At 41.1% G+C, this 15,752-nt stretch overlaps 1 protein-coding gene across 1 annotated transcript in view; it reads right to left on the bottom strand.

Annotated features, from left to right (window-relative positions):
• Positions 1–15,413, bottom strand: part of fgf11a (fibroblast growth factor 11a) — a gene marked incomplete at its 5' end in the record, with an annotated part of 49,832 nt that extends 34,419 nt beyond the window's left edge. The window contains 2 exons of the mRNA XM_051943962.1: positions 2,575–2,678; positions 15,296–15,413. Coding sequence (XP_051799922.1) covers positions 2,575–2,678; positions 15,296–15,413 — 222 coding nt within the window. The remainder of the gene's footprint in view (positions 1–2,574; positions 2,679–15,295) is intronic.
• Between the last annotated feature and the right edge of the window lie 339 nt (positions 15,414–15,752).

The raw sequence follows: 15,752 nt of genomic DNA on the forward strand, positions 1-15,752 counted from the left end.
ACCATCATTTTTGTCCAGCCCTATTTCATTAGTTTGTTTTTTTTAAATAATTATGTTAATCAACAATTCAAAAGTGATGGCTGATTTTGATTATTTAATTTTCAATAAATTTTTATTTATTGTTACTTTTGTGAGTTTCAAGTGATTTCAGTGAGAATTGTGGGTTTTTCCTTCTTTAACTGAGGGGTACCAACAATTTTGTCCACGTGTGTAAAAAGGTGTGGATGGCTCTCCTCTAAAAAAGCATTATGTTTTTAGAAACATTTGGCTTCCATGCACATGTGCAGTCGGCAAGCTTGTAGCTCAAACATGCTGCATGGTCGCTAATTTTGGGACGTTCCTATGGTTTTGGGTGGATGACGAAATGATATCATCCACTCTTGTGGAAATGGAAGCATGAATTGGGCTCAACTCTGAATCTACACACTAGACTACAGCTCTTCTGGTATTATCATATAATAAGAACAGGATTTACACCTAAAAATGCCAAAATAGATGAATCTTCTGTCTCTAGAAGAAGGAAAGCTGCATTGCTGTTGCCTTCATATCCTGAGACATGGCAACACTGCATGGGTACTTCTTTTTTTGAATTTTTCACTTAGTGATGTGTGCAAATTATTCCCTAACAGATTAAATGTTGCTGCCCTGACTGGTCGGCATCAGGATACTTGTAGACAAAGCTAAATTTTCATATTTAGTCAATGTACAGCTTTAGTGAACTGTAGTGTCAGAGATGTTACACGACCACCTGCTACTAGGTTGCTGTGGAGCTCTAGCAGACAGCAGCTCCCCTCACTGCACTAATGCCCCCATGTTGTGAACCAACAACGTGGAAATTTGAAGAGATGGCATCTCATAAAAGCAGCAGAGTTTGCCAGTATTTTGATCAGAAAATTTAAATACAGAAAGGAGGCAGCGCATAATAAATGACACTTGACCGGAGCCCTGCATAATCACAGCACATCCTTAAGGATGTTTTATTAGGGAGCCATTGTCTTGTTCATATGGATATGCTTCACATTTTAAGCTTATTCAATAAACAGTTTGGCTATTGAAGAATGTGACTAATGCTCATTAAATAACACTCAATTTTAAATGTCTTCTTACTTTTAATCAAGTCGACTTCACTACATTTGAATTTGTGTTTGATCCTCTGAACAACAAAACCTGCTGAGAGGTTTGAAAGACGTGTTATAAGAAAATTACTAATTATCAGAGCTAGACAGTGCAAAAACAAACAGAATAGTCAGATTTTCAACTGTCCGATCGGCTTTGAACTAATCATGTGTGATGTGGGGTTTCACTGGGAAAATGAAAATTTGGAGAAAATCAAGGATTTACATCAAATCCTTCACGTAAAGTAGAATTTCTTTGCTCTTCAGTGCAACCATAGAGCAATTAGTGACTCAGTTTCCACCAACAATCACATAGAAACAGGCAGTGTTTACACAGAGCTGATACAGAATTGGCATGGAAATAATAATAATAAAAAAAAACATAAGCAGGAAAGTATCTATAGTGAATAAAGTCACTGTTTCTCTTTTATGTTGAGAAATGTGTGGATGTTAAATGTTGTGTGGTAATTCCAGGATTATTTTATATTTTTTTGGTAACATTTAACTTACAAAAATATACTTTTGATAATTCTTTTCTGTTTTATGGTTAATAGCATTTTAACTTTGTTAACCTGCACAAAAGACATGTTTGAGTCCTCTCTGCATCTAGCCATGGTTGGGTTGTTTCCATAGAGGTGCAATACTTTATAGTCCAGTGAAAAATGAGCCAAGAGTGAGTAAAAATGTGACAGGAGCAAAAAACACCCTGAATCCAGGACATCCAGAGGCTAAATCTACTGGGAAATTAGTCATAGGGGACATCCCTAATGTCATTTGTTGTGACAATAATGTCAATAAAGCTGAAACTACACTTCATCTTCATTATCACAAGCTCATTTTTTAAATGGGAACAGATTTGTTTTAGTTTATAAACAAAATCTGCCATCTTAACTAATACATGATGACTATGTCAGACTCTAGATGATCTGCTCTTTATAAATGTGAGTCTTTGCTTTGTGTTGTATAGGTTGTTGACTGACAATGAACAAAACAGGCAAGAAACAAAAACTTCTACACACACATACAATGCTTCTGCTTGATTTAGACTTTTGCAAGATGACTTTTTGCAGCTGCAGAGAGCACCAGTGTGCGGTCTATTACAGTACAGATTTCAGCTCTAATATAGGAATGAATAATGCATGTGGAGGCCTGTTTTGTTCTCTTTAACTTTTAAAGGCAACATAAAACAGCGTGTAAGAGGCCGTCACAGGGCGGTTGGATATCCATCGCGCAGAAAAGCCTCCACAGCTACATGGAACTCTGGACATATATTAGTATTATCTCTGTTTGAACAACCTGTAGAACAACACAAGCATTCAGACTGCATGTGTTGCTCTCACACATTGTGTTTAATCAACTAAGCAAATACAAACTCAGCGGCGGGGCGGCAGTTTTTCAACCAGGACCGCTGTAATGAAATCACATATTAGGTGTTTTGAAAAGTGCGTGCTGACCGTACCGAAGTGTAGAGGTAGCCCTCGCTGTTCATGGCAACGTAGAGCCCCGTCTTGGTGCTCTGGATGGCCACTATCCTGAGCCCCACAGGAATCAAGTTGAACTGCACTGCAAGACACAGAGAGCAACGTTAAAGCGATCATTCCTTCTCTTAAACACTCCCAACGCTTCCATGTGGCATAAAAGACAATTGCTTTGCAGCTGTCTCCGTTTTCATGCTCCCTGTTGTACAGTTTATCTGCTGAAGGCAGGACTGGGAAGTGAAAAAGGAGAAAAGAGAGGGAGGGATTAGGAGGAAGGGAGATTCAGTTGGAATTCAGTTTGGTTGCTGGTACACTAGAGGTCACACAAACCTGGGAGTGACAGGATGGAGGATACCCCTGCTGGAGAGAGAGAGATACAGGGAGAGTGCAGCTTAGCAGAGAGCTTTAAGAGTACAGTAGAGTAGAAAGTGACATCTTCTGAGCCTGCTTTGAATTCATTTCCTCCGTCCCAACATAGCAAACAGCACTTAGTAATGCAGTTTGCCGAATCCCCTCCTGTGAAACCTTGGATTTCTTATGTGCATAGCTCTCCATATAAACTAACCACAAGCTGGCCACAGGAGCACATTGTGTTATGTGGGTGCACAAGTGTGAGAAGTATGTTTGCGTTATATGCACAATTTACTCCATGTGCATGCTCTGCTTTGTGCATATATCTATATTTATTCTCGGCAGTACTCCTGACTGTGTTTCTTATAGGACTTGACGTGGTAAGCTGAGTGATTCTGACAAAACTTCCTCTGGCTACCAGCTGTTCTGTGATCACAATGTCACGATGACCAAACACTACTTGAGATGATTAAAGTCCCTGAAGCACTTGGACTGAATCAGGGATGAGAAAGAAACATGTGAGCTTTACAAGATCAGACTCATAATGATAACAAAAACTATAAAAATTAACTTTATAGACTTTTCTATAAAGGGAGAATAAACTTTATTCCTAAAACACCTTTCAAAACAGAAATTACAAGGTGCTTTAGCACAAACAAGGCAGCAATAAAACAAAAAGAAGACAAAGCATTAAAAATGGCATCCATAAAACTTTAGAAAAGACATTATTCCAATGCAAGTCAGTGCAGGAATTTAAATGTGACATCCGTGTATAAGTGAAATTCAGTGTCTTGTTGACACCCCAAAATCAGCATCAGATTCTACTGTTATCAATTTGTTATACCTGCTTTTAGTGTGGATGTAATATCAAATAAGCAAGTGTTTATTTTACATATTTGCATGACTCTTACAAAGGTTTTAACTGATGCAGCTCAGCTTTTCGTGTAAATTCTTTTATTTAAAAAAAAAACAATTGCAAGTGTGCACTATAAAAGTAACAGATTTCTGAGACAGATGAATCTCAGCAGCATATTATGGATTCTTGGACCCTTTAGCTGCTATTGGACAAATCAATTTTAAATCAAAAGTTCTGTAAACATAATGAATGGAAGCTAAGTTATCTAATGCTGTCAGAAAGTCGAGGCCAACAGTTCTTCCAGGGGAAAACATATAAGCTTCTATTCTATTCAGGAAGTGTGATGCCTAACAGCGCGGTTTAGTTTTCACCACCGTGTCACATTAAACAAGAATAATGTCAGTACAGATAGTGTTGTGTGCTCAGTTTTAAGGTGCAAATGTCGCAAACTGCACATGTTTTCCTGGCCCTCTCTCGCTCTCCTCTCTCTATCTTAAGGGCCCTGCTTCTATTTGCTCCATCGATCCCTGCATCTCAAACAGTTGGTTTCGCAAATGAACAAGGTGTCACCAAAGAGCACGGCCGGGATGACAAATAGAGCGGGGCACGTCGCCTCCCTCCCTCCTTCCTTCCTGCCGTCCCCTTTCCCTCCTGCTCTTGTTTCTTGCTCTCTTACATACATTAGTAGCCTCAGCGTGGTGTCAGTAACCCCACATAACCTGCTGCACCTTGAGAGAAGTGCGATTGTGCTGTCCTTAATAATAAAAAGAGGAATAAAGAGAGAATACATACATACTCGGGTGTACTTCTGTTGTAGTGCAACTGTGAGCTACATTCAGAGTCATAGCAATATTATTGGAGCTAAAAATGGAAACACTACCATTCAAAATCATAGAATAACCCCTGTGAGAGTTTTGTTCACTATTATGTGGTAGATTGTCTGCTACATCTGGCTTTTTGGCTAAAAATAGCAACTTCATCCTATGTTGGATTTGAGGAAGTTTACAGTCAACAGCTGTTAACGCACTCTGTTCATTTGAACAGCTTTGTAACTGCAATTCTTCACTGAGATTTAGGAAATGATTACTTGCCAAGCTGGATATATTTTGATGTGCTGTTTTTGTCTGTAACCAGGATTAAGTAGAAATTGCCAGGGTCAACACAGCAGAGGCTAGGACCTGGAAACAACATTATAGGGAAGTCAGTATGTCAGTTCTTAAAAAGCCTGCATCTGTTGCTATAGGCATGGAAATGTAGCTCCAGCAAAAGTGTCTCTCGTGAGGAGATTATGGTAGCCTTCAAAATGAAAAACAAGACTACATATGAGGCATTTCAGGCAGGTAAGGAGCATTTTCTGTGGGGGGTTGTGGTTTAAACATCATTGCAAGAGAAGATCCCAATGCAGGACACTCACTATATGATGAACAAAAAGCAAATTTTACTTAAATTGCTCTAAAATAAATTGGGAAATCCAGACAGGCAACAAAAACATTGGAGAACAGTCTCAGGCAAAAAAAAATCCAAAAGATGAAACTAAGCACTAACACATGAAATACCAGGAAGAACTTAGGCATGGAACAGAGGCAGGGAAATAGAAGAAATAGCAAATAATACAAATACATAGGGTTGACTGGGTGACATGACACAAGGTAAACCAATGAGGGTGGGAGAGGCATTAAAAAGGAGGGAGAACACACAAAAGGGAGGAAGTAAGATCACTGGAGACATGCATGGTAAGAAAGGAAAACACAGGAGACATCACCGGTACCATAACAGACTTGTTCTGCAGTTAGTCAACTAGAAAAGACAATAAAATACAGAAAAATGTCTCTCTCTGTATGTCCATGTCTTTACCTTTTGTTATTAATAGGTAAAGATGTTGTTGTATTAGTGGGGACACCAGAAAAGGAGGGAAAATGTACAACGGGAGAAGGTTTTTTTTAACATGGTTTCTATACAAGTGAGTGGGAACTTTTCAAAGTCAGTCGGAGAAAATATTTGCAACCAACTCATAAGTCTATACCCAGCTAGCAACAGCTGATAAAATTTGATAAGGAGAAACATTTCAGCCTATGAACTTGATAGCATTTCCTGAAAGTGAGGAGGCTGCTTTTATCTACCTCTGTCTGAAATCCTGGGCCCATATTGTTTGGAAAATAACTCAGAGTTTTGAGTGGTAAATATGCCCCCGATATCATTGTAAACTGAAATCTTGACAGGCGTAGCAGCAGTAGCAGAGCTTAGCAAACGGTCAATTACTTCCCACTTCTCTCTCTCTCTCTCTTTTGTTTTGCCTCTATCCTTCTCTCTCTTTCCCCCCTCCTTACAAGAGAGTTTTCCTCCTCCTTCAGCCTCCATCAAAAAGAACTTTTGCTTATCACATGGATCACCTAACTGTCTGCATGGATAATGAAGGCATCCCATTCCTCTTCCCTTCTGTTTCATTCCCACCTCCCTCTCTTTCTGTCCTTAACATTTGAATCACTTTTTTTCCCTCCCCCAGCAGCTCAGAGGAGACTGCTAGATTAATCAAGTGTTTTGAGGGGAGGGAAAAGGAGAAGAGGGGGAGGGAAATAAAGGCGAGGGTGTTGCCAAATCAATCCCACAAGTCAATTTGAGGCTTGAGATCATCTGCACAATAAATAAACAAGGAGAAAGTGGAGATAGAATGAGGGGAAGGGGAGGGCTGGCTGAGCTCGGAGAGGCAGCGACAGGACGCCGAGTTAAGCTGTGCAGAGGGCATCTGCAGGCCTGAACACTGCGCTGCTGCTCTGCAGTGTTGCATTGTGGCGCTCAGTCGGTCTCTACTGGAATGAGAAGAGGATTATAGTCATCTGTGAGAAATCACACAGAGTTGAACTTTTGGAGAGGCACCTTCTGTTCTGTTTTCTGTTTCCCGTGTGAGTGAAGCTGATTGGGTGACAGCATGGTGATGTGATCGTTGCTCAGGCACCTGAAATGGACTCATTCAGGTAAGGAAGCTTGGAGCAAGATTCCTGTCTCTCTCCACTGCCACTATCAAAAAAAAAAGGCATAAAAATGCCCCCCAAAAATCCTCAAACTAACTCATTCTATGATCATTTTTGTCAGTCGTGTTGAATAAGATAGAAAGTCACAGTGGCTGGACAGATTAAGATGCAATCTTCTCATTAAATTGGCTGAGAACTGCTTAATCAAACCATCAGGAAAGTGATATTTGGCACATAATCCTAAAGCTGAGCTAAACGAATCTACATTCTCATTTAGTGTTGGAGTTCCCCTCGCAGCTGATGAAACGCATTGTTGTTCACAATCATGAAGATAGATGGAAACTGAGGTAAAAACTTCATTATTAGTTCATATGGAGATGTTGTCAAGGAGTGAACTAAACAAAACAGTTCAAAGAGGCTACAGATGCCAATATTGAAGTTTCAGGACAAAAACAGAAATGTGTGGGAAAGTGCAGGAAATAGAAAGAGAATCAAGCAAATTGAGCACCAAAAATGGTTGGGATGCCCAAAATCAGCGACCACGGACAATCAATTAGAGACTATTCTCCATATAGTGAAAACCATCGACACCAGGGTCCAGCTCTGACTGTTTTCTTGTAGATTGTTTGGTTTCACTGTCACCTACTGATTTTAAAAAAGATATCAGCTGCAAAGAAATGACAACAAACATTTGAGTTTTTTGGATAGACATTGGATTTCAAAGACATTATCCACTTGGAACAACCATTTTGCCAACTATATCAGGGATCTCAGTCTGGGGATCCATATTCATCTGTACACACTTGTTTATTTAGATGTCTGAGGTTAACTTTCATTGTTGTCCTCCATGGAAACACAGCAGTTAAATCCTTCCTCAATGACCACTAACAGGTCATTTCAGTTTGATGATTGGCAACTTCTACTGCAGAAATTGGAACCTGATGATAGAGAACTTGGAAAATCTCCAAAAACAAATCTGCTCGGAGACGTAGGCAGTAGATGACAGACATTATCTGAATGTATGCAAGCCAGTGTTTCATATTTAAAAAACCTGACACCATTATGAGAATCTTAAATAAAGTCTTCAATAGACAGCCCGCTGCGTTGGGATCATTAAAATGACGCTCGGACTAATAAAGATGCAGAAAACAAATGAAGCAGCCTCTCTGCTTTCACACAGTCATTTGTGTTGTAAAGAAATGAGCTTTAAAGGCTCAATAGTAGATTAAATGATTTGTTCGCTGAGTTTCATGCCTGATTTCCCTGGTGGTTGATGACTCTGATGACAAGACAACTACCTTCCCTCTCCTGTTATTTAACTTCTACCTCCTTCCCCCAGGCTTTCCCCTCTATAACTGATTTCTTTGAGCCTTTATCTGTCTTCCTTTCACTTCTATCTTCGCTCTACTCTTTTTTTTCTTCCCCCCAGTGCTTTCGGTCTTTTCACCCCTCCTTGTCGTGAATTAACATCCTTTTTCTTATCTCGCTCTGTGTTTTCCCCCCCTCCTCTACATTCTTCTTCCTTATTTGTTCCCTTTCAGTTCCCCCGTCGCCTGCTGTCATTCCCTCCGTCCTGTGAAACCAATACTTTTCCATCGGCGTCCATTCATCTTTGTCCTATTTTACCCTGCAGCCTCCTCCGTCTGTCTCTTCATCACTCTTCTTGTCTCTGCCTTGTATCCTCACTCCCCCTCTCCCTTCTCCATTTGGTATTCTTTATTCTCATCCTCGCCGCTCTTTTACCTTTCCTCCACATCTGCCAGACGGAGCGTTTGCTTTCGATGTTCGCATTTTTCCCCTCCTTGAACGCTGCAGCTCTTACACAGAGTTAAGTTTCCCCCTCATCTGCCTTTCAACTCTTTTTTTTTTCCTCCCTCTCTCTGCTCTCCGCGAAAGAGCCTTATCGAGCACTGGGGGAAAGTTAGAGAAAAATAACAGACTTGTTCCCGAGCACCAGAGAAAGATAAGTCAAATTTCCCTCCAACAGTGGGAGATGGTAATTACAGCGGATAAAAGTCAGGGAATCAAGTTCCTCTGTATGGCTTTCCGATGTACACACAGAGTCAATAGCTTTCATCTCTTCACTTCTCTTCTGTCTGTCTGTCTGTCTCATGCTAGGATTTTGGCTTTTCTTCCCCTACAGAAAGAAATCCAGTCACAACAGCAGCCCTCATTACTCACCCGCTGAAGTCATTCTCTCTCCTCTTGCTTTTATGTATTTTTAATCTTCTTTCAGGCCTTTTGACACCTGAGACTCCTGTTTAGTCGGCCGTCTCACATCTGTTGTCACTGATAACCCCTGTTTGGTATTTTCAGGCACATCCAATATTGACACGCAGTAAATGCAAGTTTATAGCACAAAGCCACGCAATATATCACAAAAACCCTGTTTCCTCAGGAGATACTGGAGTTTCTTCACTGCTTTGAACGGGTTCATTTCAGGAACACTTTAAATTAGTGGTGGGACATGACTAAAAAATTCATCTAACTAATTAGAGGCTTTGTGGTTTTTGTCACTTTTGTCAAATTACATATTTCACACAATAAGCAAAGTTTTTCAACTCAAATTTTGATTGATGATTAAATTGATGAATAGTGCAATTATATTCAACATTTTAAGACTTTTGTAAATTCCAGCATTTTCAATGTCTTTAAATGTGGTCTATTATGGGATGGCTACTCCATTACTCCAGCTAACGTTAGCTCTGGTGCTAACAGCAACATGTTTAGCATTGAGGTGATACCATCAGCTTGAAGTGCTGTGGTGATCAGAAAACGCTTTTATCCAAGATAATTTTTTTTGTTCCTGTTTTTTTTTTTTTTAACATTTTGTGAATAAATAGTTCTTGTCAGGTGATTCTAATATTTTACCTCGTACCATGACGAAGTGGCCTCTATGAGGAGCTTCAGTTTGACACGCATTGCATGTAGTGCCAAATGAGTAAATCAAAACAAAATGATATTTGCATTCATTGATAAGAGTATTTGCATAACTGGAGAAAAGGCACAGAACCATGCACTTGTGGCTCTGTTTACCTCTCTGTCTTGTGTCTGTGGATCACTACATTGGAGGGGAAATCGAATTAGTGCTGAAACTTCTATTTACAACCACGAGAAGTGAGCAGAATAAGAAACTAAGTTACATGTTTGGTGTTTGTATTGATCCCTTTGGCCTTGTTTCAGTCCTACACACAACACAGAGCGCTGTCCATGGTGCTGAAATAACAGCAGAGGAATTTTAATTCATTTTGAGATAAATTTTAAAAAGTCCTTATTCTGAAATGATTAGAAACATCTGAAAGTTTAAAAACTATTGGTTGGCAAACTGTTAAGTGATCCATAACAAAGTGGACAAAACATGCAAAAGCACCAGTGGAGACCTTTAATAGCACCTTCATCCCCAGTAAATAGACAATAAATCTCACCTCCCTCACTACTCTCCTCTTCCTCCCTTCATTCCTCTTCCAGCTTCATTACATAACAGCCTGGAAGAGCCAAGAGCAGAAAGGAAGGAGAGGTGGGAGGCGAGGGGGGCAGCTCCTCTGACCTCCCACCAGAGGGGGGAGACACAGTGATGGAGGAGCCATCAGCTGCCTGCCAGCTGCTCCTCCTGACTCCCCCCACCCTCACATTTCCTCCCTCCCCTCCCTCTCTCTCTCTTTCCCTTCCAACGTGTCTCATTGACTCCCATTTCCCCACTGTTGTCCTCTTTCTTTTTCTCTCCCTCCACTCCGATCCTCTTTATTCTTTTTATTCTTTTAATACACAGTCACTTTCAGCTCTGTGACAACTTCCTCCATCACCTAGTTAAGGAAGCCCTGAGGGAACTTGGTAAAAAGAAAAAAGTGACAAAACTATTGCAAGGCCATACAAAAGCCAGTCTTGACACTTTTTTTGTTCCTTTACATCCCCTCAGGGTTTCTGTACCGCCTTCCTACTTTTTTTCCTCTTCAATGTCCTGCCTTCCCGACACATTTTGGTCCAGGACAACCGGGAGGTGAAGGCAACTGCTGTGAAGGTCTGTATCCCAGGAAGAGAGGGGACAAAAGGGTCTCCGCCCTGCCCTTTAGAGGTCATCGGTTCAGTGTTATTACACTAAGGTTTGTTTTTTTTTGGGGATGCATCAGGTCCACAATTAGCTGTCAAGCCTTCAGATGTGAGCTGCACTGTTGCTCCTTTAATTATTTATCCCATTAGCTGCTGATTTGGCCCTTTTTTCCCCTTTTTTTGGTGCTCTTGTTGTCCACCGCACTGGGATTCATAATTACCGCACTGGGTGGAAGCTAGAGTGGAAGATGGCCACAATTACATGCAGACTTCATGTGTCACCTGTTTCACATGTTTTCAGTCTATTTAATGGCCATTATCACTGCAGATCACTCCAATACATATGGGCCACTAAGCCCTTCTCCACCTTCTAGTAGGCTCAGTAGGTTGTTACCAAGTCATTTAATGGCAATAAATGAGGCCATTTAGTGCTTACAAAGAGGAACAAACAGTTTCAGAGGATACTTGTGTTTGGCTCCCATGTCAGTTTCACTGCTTTGCACTTCTAGGCGATTCTTGGTTAAGTTTTAACACTAAAACTACATGTTTAAGTTTAAAAAATGATCCCCATTTGAGTTAAATACGTCCTGTTACTACTTTTATCACATGTTGGACATTGTCAGGGTAACAATATTCACATTACTACAAGAGGTTACCCATAGTTTGATGTTCTTTTCAGTTTGTCGATAATCAGGATGAATGATAATCCATCTACTATGCCTTCTACAAGGTGGGGGAGCTTCCAATACTGGCCTACATTCACAGGAATGATCTGCAATGATAATGATCATTTAATGCATAATGCAAAAAAAAAAGCAGTTTGGATAAACTGGGAAAAGATTTCAGTTGATTTCAGTTTGTCCGACTGTTTGTCTTTCCTGAAAACCTAAATTTTGTTGCAGCAATTCAGAATATAGTGCTGCCATAAGTGAGTGAAACGGTGACTAAAACTATCAAAATAAAACGTGATGAACGGTTTAGCTGTGGCTTGTTTTGAATGGTATGTAAATCCACCATTGCTGACAAGGTTACACACATCGGTCAACTTCAGTCATCTTCTTTAATTTAATTTCAACTTGATTATGCAAACTGCTAATACTATATTTTCTAAACCTTTGTGTGTCACACATCAGGAGGAACTTAATGACCAAGGGAACTTGCCCAGAAAGTCCCAATTACACTTTGAAAACTTAATTAATGATAACAATTTGGGAATAACATAAAAGCAGCCCTTAAGCAATAACGTTAACTGACACTGACGGATCTTGAGATCTTGTCTTGAATTGACAGACAAGTGTCAAAATTTAAAACTTAATTAGAGCTGATATATTGCTCAAAAGGTGCCTATTCCTTAATTAGTTTCTGTTTTAACTAAATCACTACACCAATGGCACCAGGAATAATAGATACACTGAACAGAAGGAGTTAAAAGGGGCCTTGGGTCCCTAAACCTCTTTGGTGGGTGCCGTTAATACAATACATAACGTCTCCTGGCTACAAAAAGAAATAAGAGATTTTACAGGGGTGACTGTAGCTGCCAATGAAATGGAGTGAAACTGAAAGCTGTCTGGTTGCAGGCCAGTTTGCATTTTACAGGAAATGCTCCCAGCGAGCCCACCGAAGATAAACTTACTGCTGCACACAGTGTATGCTCACACTGCAATTTCTACACTTTCAATATTCCTTGCGGGCAGGTAGATTGTGCTTTTGATTGATACTCAGCTACGAAGATGTCAATCACTCAACAGCTGCTGCTTGAATGAATAAATAATCTGACTCGGATAGAGAAAGTGGACAATTCATGAGTTTTTGCGGGACTTACCTGCTGCCACACGCTGCACCCAGAGAATGCAAAGAGCCCAGGGTGGCGATATCCCGGAGCTGGGATTGATGGAATTACTGTTGTTATAAAATGAACCGTAAGTCAGACCCACACAAACACTTTGCGGGGTGACCTCCGCTGACTGATGTTTAATACCCCGACGCACCAGGAGTGGCTGTTACGCAACAGCGGTCTTTACATCCAGTCTGGAAACGAGCCCTGTTCGCCTTCGGATGTGCCCCGCGGTATTATGTGATGAATATTTCAGATTGGACACGAGAATGTTTAAAGTTCAGCGTGCGCCTCATGTTTGCCTCGGTGTAGGTGTGCTGTTACATAAGAGGGAGAGGTGAGAGCAGGTCTAATGAGTTACTGTGGAGCTTTCTGGAGGTGTTCAACCAAACAGCTGGGACCGGAGGATTCAGAGCTCCTGCTGCCGAACCGGCTCCGTCTCATATCCACAGCAACTCCTGGGATGTTTCTCTCAGAGGGTCGCTCTCATGAAAATCATCCAAATCTGCACGAAATGCAGCGATAAGTTTCCAAACACAATCCTGCCGGTGTCTAACTTACATAATACAGCTCTAATGCTTCCTTTCAGGACAAACACCAAGGGAAAACCTCACAATGCACACCTCAAGGTTAGATCCAGGTTATTCCAACCTGGTTACGCCGCTGCTGCTGCCACAAATACTCTGACATCTTAATAAAAAAGCTGAAATAGAAACTCTACAGAGGGAACCACGGTCAAAGTAGTAAAGTAGTAAATCCAAAATTGTGCTAACTTGATGTTTTCCATCCAAACTGCTGCGTTGCCACATCGGGGATATCCTATAATATAATATTGATCTCTTCGGGCGAGTTACAGGGACTCTGGGGGATCATGGGATGTGATGTTTTTGGTCAGTAATCACCCAGGTGATGACCCCCCCACAGGGTGAGGTGTGTAGTTGTGATGGCGGTGTGTGTGTGTGTGTGTGTGTGTGTGTGTGTGTGTGTGTGTGTGTGTGTGTGTGTGTGTGTGGAGACTCAGCAGTTGAAGACGACAGCAGGTTTTTGTGCTAATGGGCAGAACTTTAGGTCTTGATTTAAGACCTTCAGCAGATTCTTTGGTGCAGTTAAGTAATAATAAAATGCTGTAGTTACAAAGTGAGTGCAAATATTAAACACAAAATTGTGCGAACGTGTCAGTGACTTCTAAAAGCTTTTAGTGACTGAGGATTCTAAGTATTGGGGCGACACGATCATGTAGGAGGTTCAACACATCATGGTTCGACTGTTTTTTGCAGCTTCACACAAAAAGAAACTTCAGTCTTTATGACTAATCTACAAGAGAAGTCTGATTTAATGGGACAAATTGAGCTTTTTGGTTTAAAAGACAGTTTGTTGACATGTAGGGTCCACATATGCATACCAAAGTGATTCAGAAACAAGAGAAACATTGAAAAGGAAGATTTTGTTGCAAAAACAAATGCAGCATCAGTTGTATGGACAAATAGGGAAGGTGTTGACCAAAAACAGGTATTCTTATGGCTTTTGCTCCTACATAAGGCAACGTGACTACCGTAATTTGCTTGCTCGTGTAATTAAAGTTATATACGGTGAGTGCAATAAACTATTTTGGATGGATTTTTCAAGTGTTACACCATGTGAGAAAGTGGCAGAGAGAAATCACTAACTCAGTAACTTTTCTCTTCAAAAACTCACGACAACAATTAACACAGTGATATAATATGGTTTTAAAAATATGATCCAGTCTTTTGGCAAGTCGTATGTAATACTGGTCTGAATTTTTCATTCCAGATCCAGTGCTAAGAAACATGGAAGGCAGACGTTGCAACAGAGCTGTTACTAGTGGAATGTTGTGCAGCTACAACAGACTTGTGATCCACCGGGTCAACAAAGTCCTTCATAAGTGTGACTTTCCATCGCTGCCAGTCACTGCTTGCAAACAGCATTTGTCCTGGACGATCAAACAAACATGAACATCATGTCAAGTCTGTTTAACAAGACAATGTGGTGAAACATGAAGGTTACCACTCTGAAGCAGGCTGCAGTGCTTTGGCCACAGATTGTATCTTGCAGTTGTTAGATTATATCAATGCTATATTTACCGAACTGTATCACAACATATTGTTTTTTGAGTATCACACAGCCCAGCTGAGGATTCTGTAAAATGTTCTATATAAATTCCACACAATATCTGACTCTCTGGGTGCCTGAGATTGACGGCACACAAGGGCGGTGTATGTGCTCTCACAGATGTGTTGCTCGCAGATGTACATGAGTCTTGTAGCTTAAAGGTCACAATCACTGTAAGCAAAACAATTAAAAACGTGTGTCTGGAAAACTTCATCTGTGCCAGGAATCATCGTCTGTGATATATTATGCAACGAGAACAAATCCCATTTAGCTGGCGCTGGCCCAGTGCGCCTCGCCAAGAGCGCATACATTTTCAGCCTGATTGATTCTAGTGTGATTCAAACCAGAAAAGCATGGCAGTGTTGTCATGTGCTCTCAGGATATTCAGATATAAAACTGCCAGGAAGTCCCCTTTTAAAATGTCCTTTGGCGTGAAAGCAGGGGGGAAATTCCCGGTGGCGCGGGTAACGGACTGAGCCAGAAACCATGACCATATCTAGCGGGTTCTCACTTACAGAAGGAGCTGCTTTCGTCCTTTGTGCCTTCCATGGTGCCATCCGGCAGCATCTGGAGGTAGAAGCCGTGTCTGCAGTAGAGCCGCGTGACGATGCCCTTCAGCTGGGGCTCTGCAAAGCAAACAGTGTTGAACACAAGTTAGCGTCGCGGCGACATATTTTAACGCAAACACCTTCCTATGAGCGTCCATGCTGACTAAACAAGAGACAGGTCTTAATATTTACCCGGTGAAATAGTCAAACAGCCAAGTGTGTGTGTGTGTGTGTGTGTGTGTGAGTGTGAGTGTGTGAGTGTGAGTGTGAGTGAGAGAGAGAGAGAGAGAGAGATATTGTGGCCTTCACCAGGATTGATGGGACCTTGGTGTCTGCGAAAAAGAAGCATCTTTCACAGACAGGTTCAAGTGAAAGAGGCAAGCTGTTCGTTTTATTTGGTGTGTGTGTTCGCCGTCATGCATAT

The sequence above is a fragment of the Acanthochromis polyacanthus genome, chromosome 23, assembly GCF_021347895.1.
Source record: "Acanthochromis polyacanthus isolate Apoly-LR-REF ecotype Palm Island chromosome 23, KAUST_Apoly_ChrSc, whole genome shotgun sequence".
In the NCBI taxonomy this organism is placed as follows: domain Eukaryota; kingdom Metazoa; phylum Chordata; class Actinopteri; family Pomacentridae; genus Acanthochromis; species Acanthochromis polyacanthus.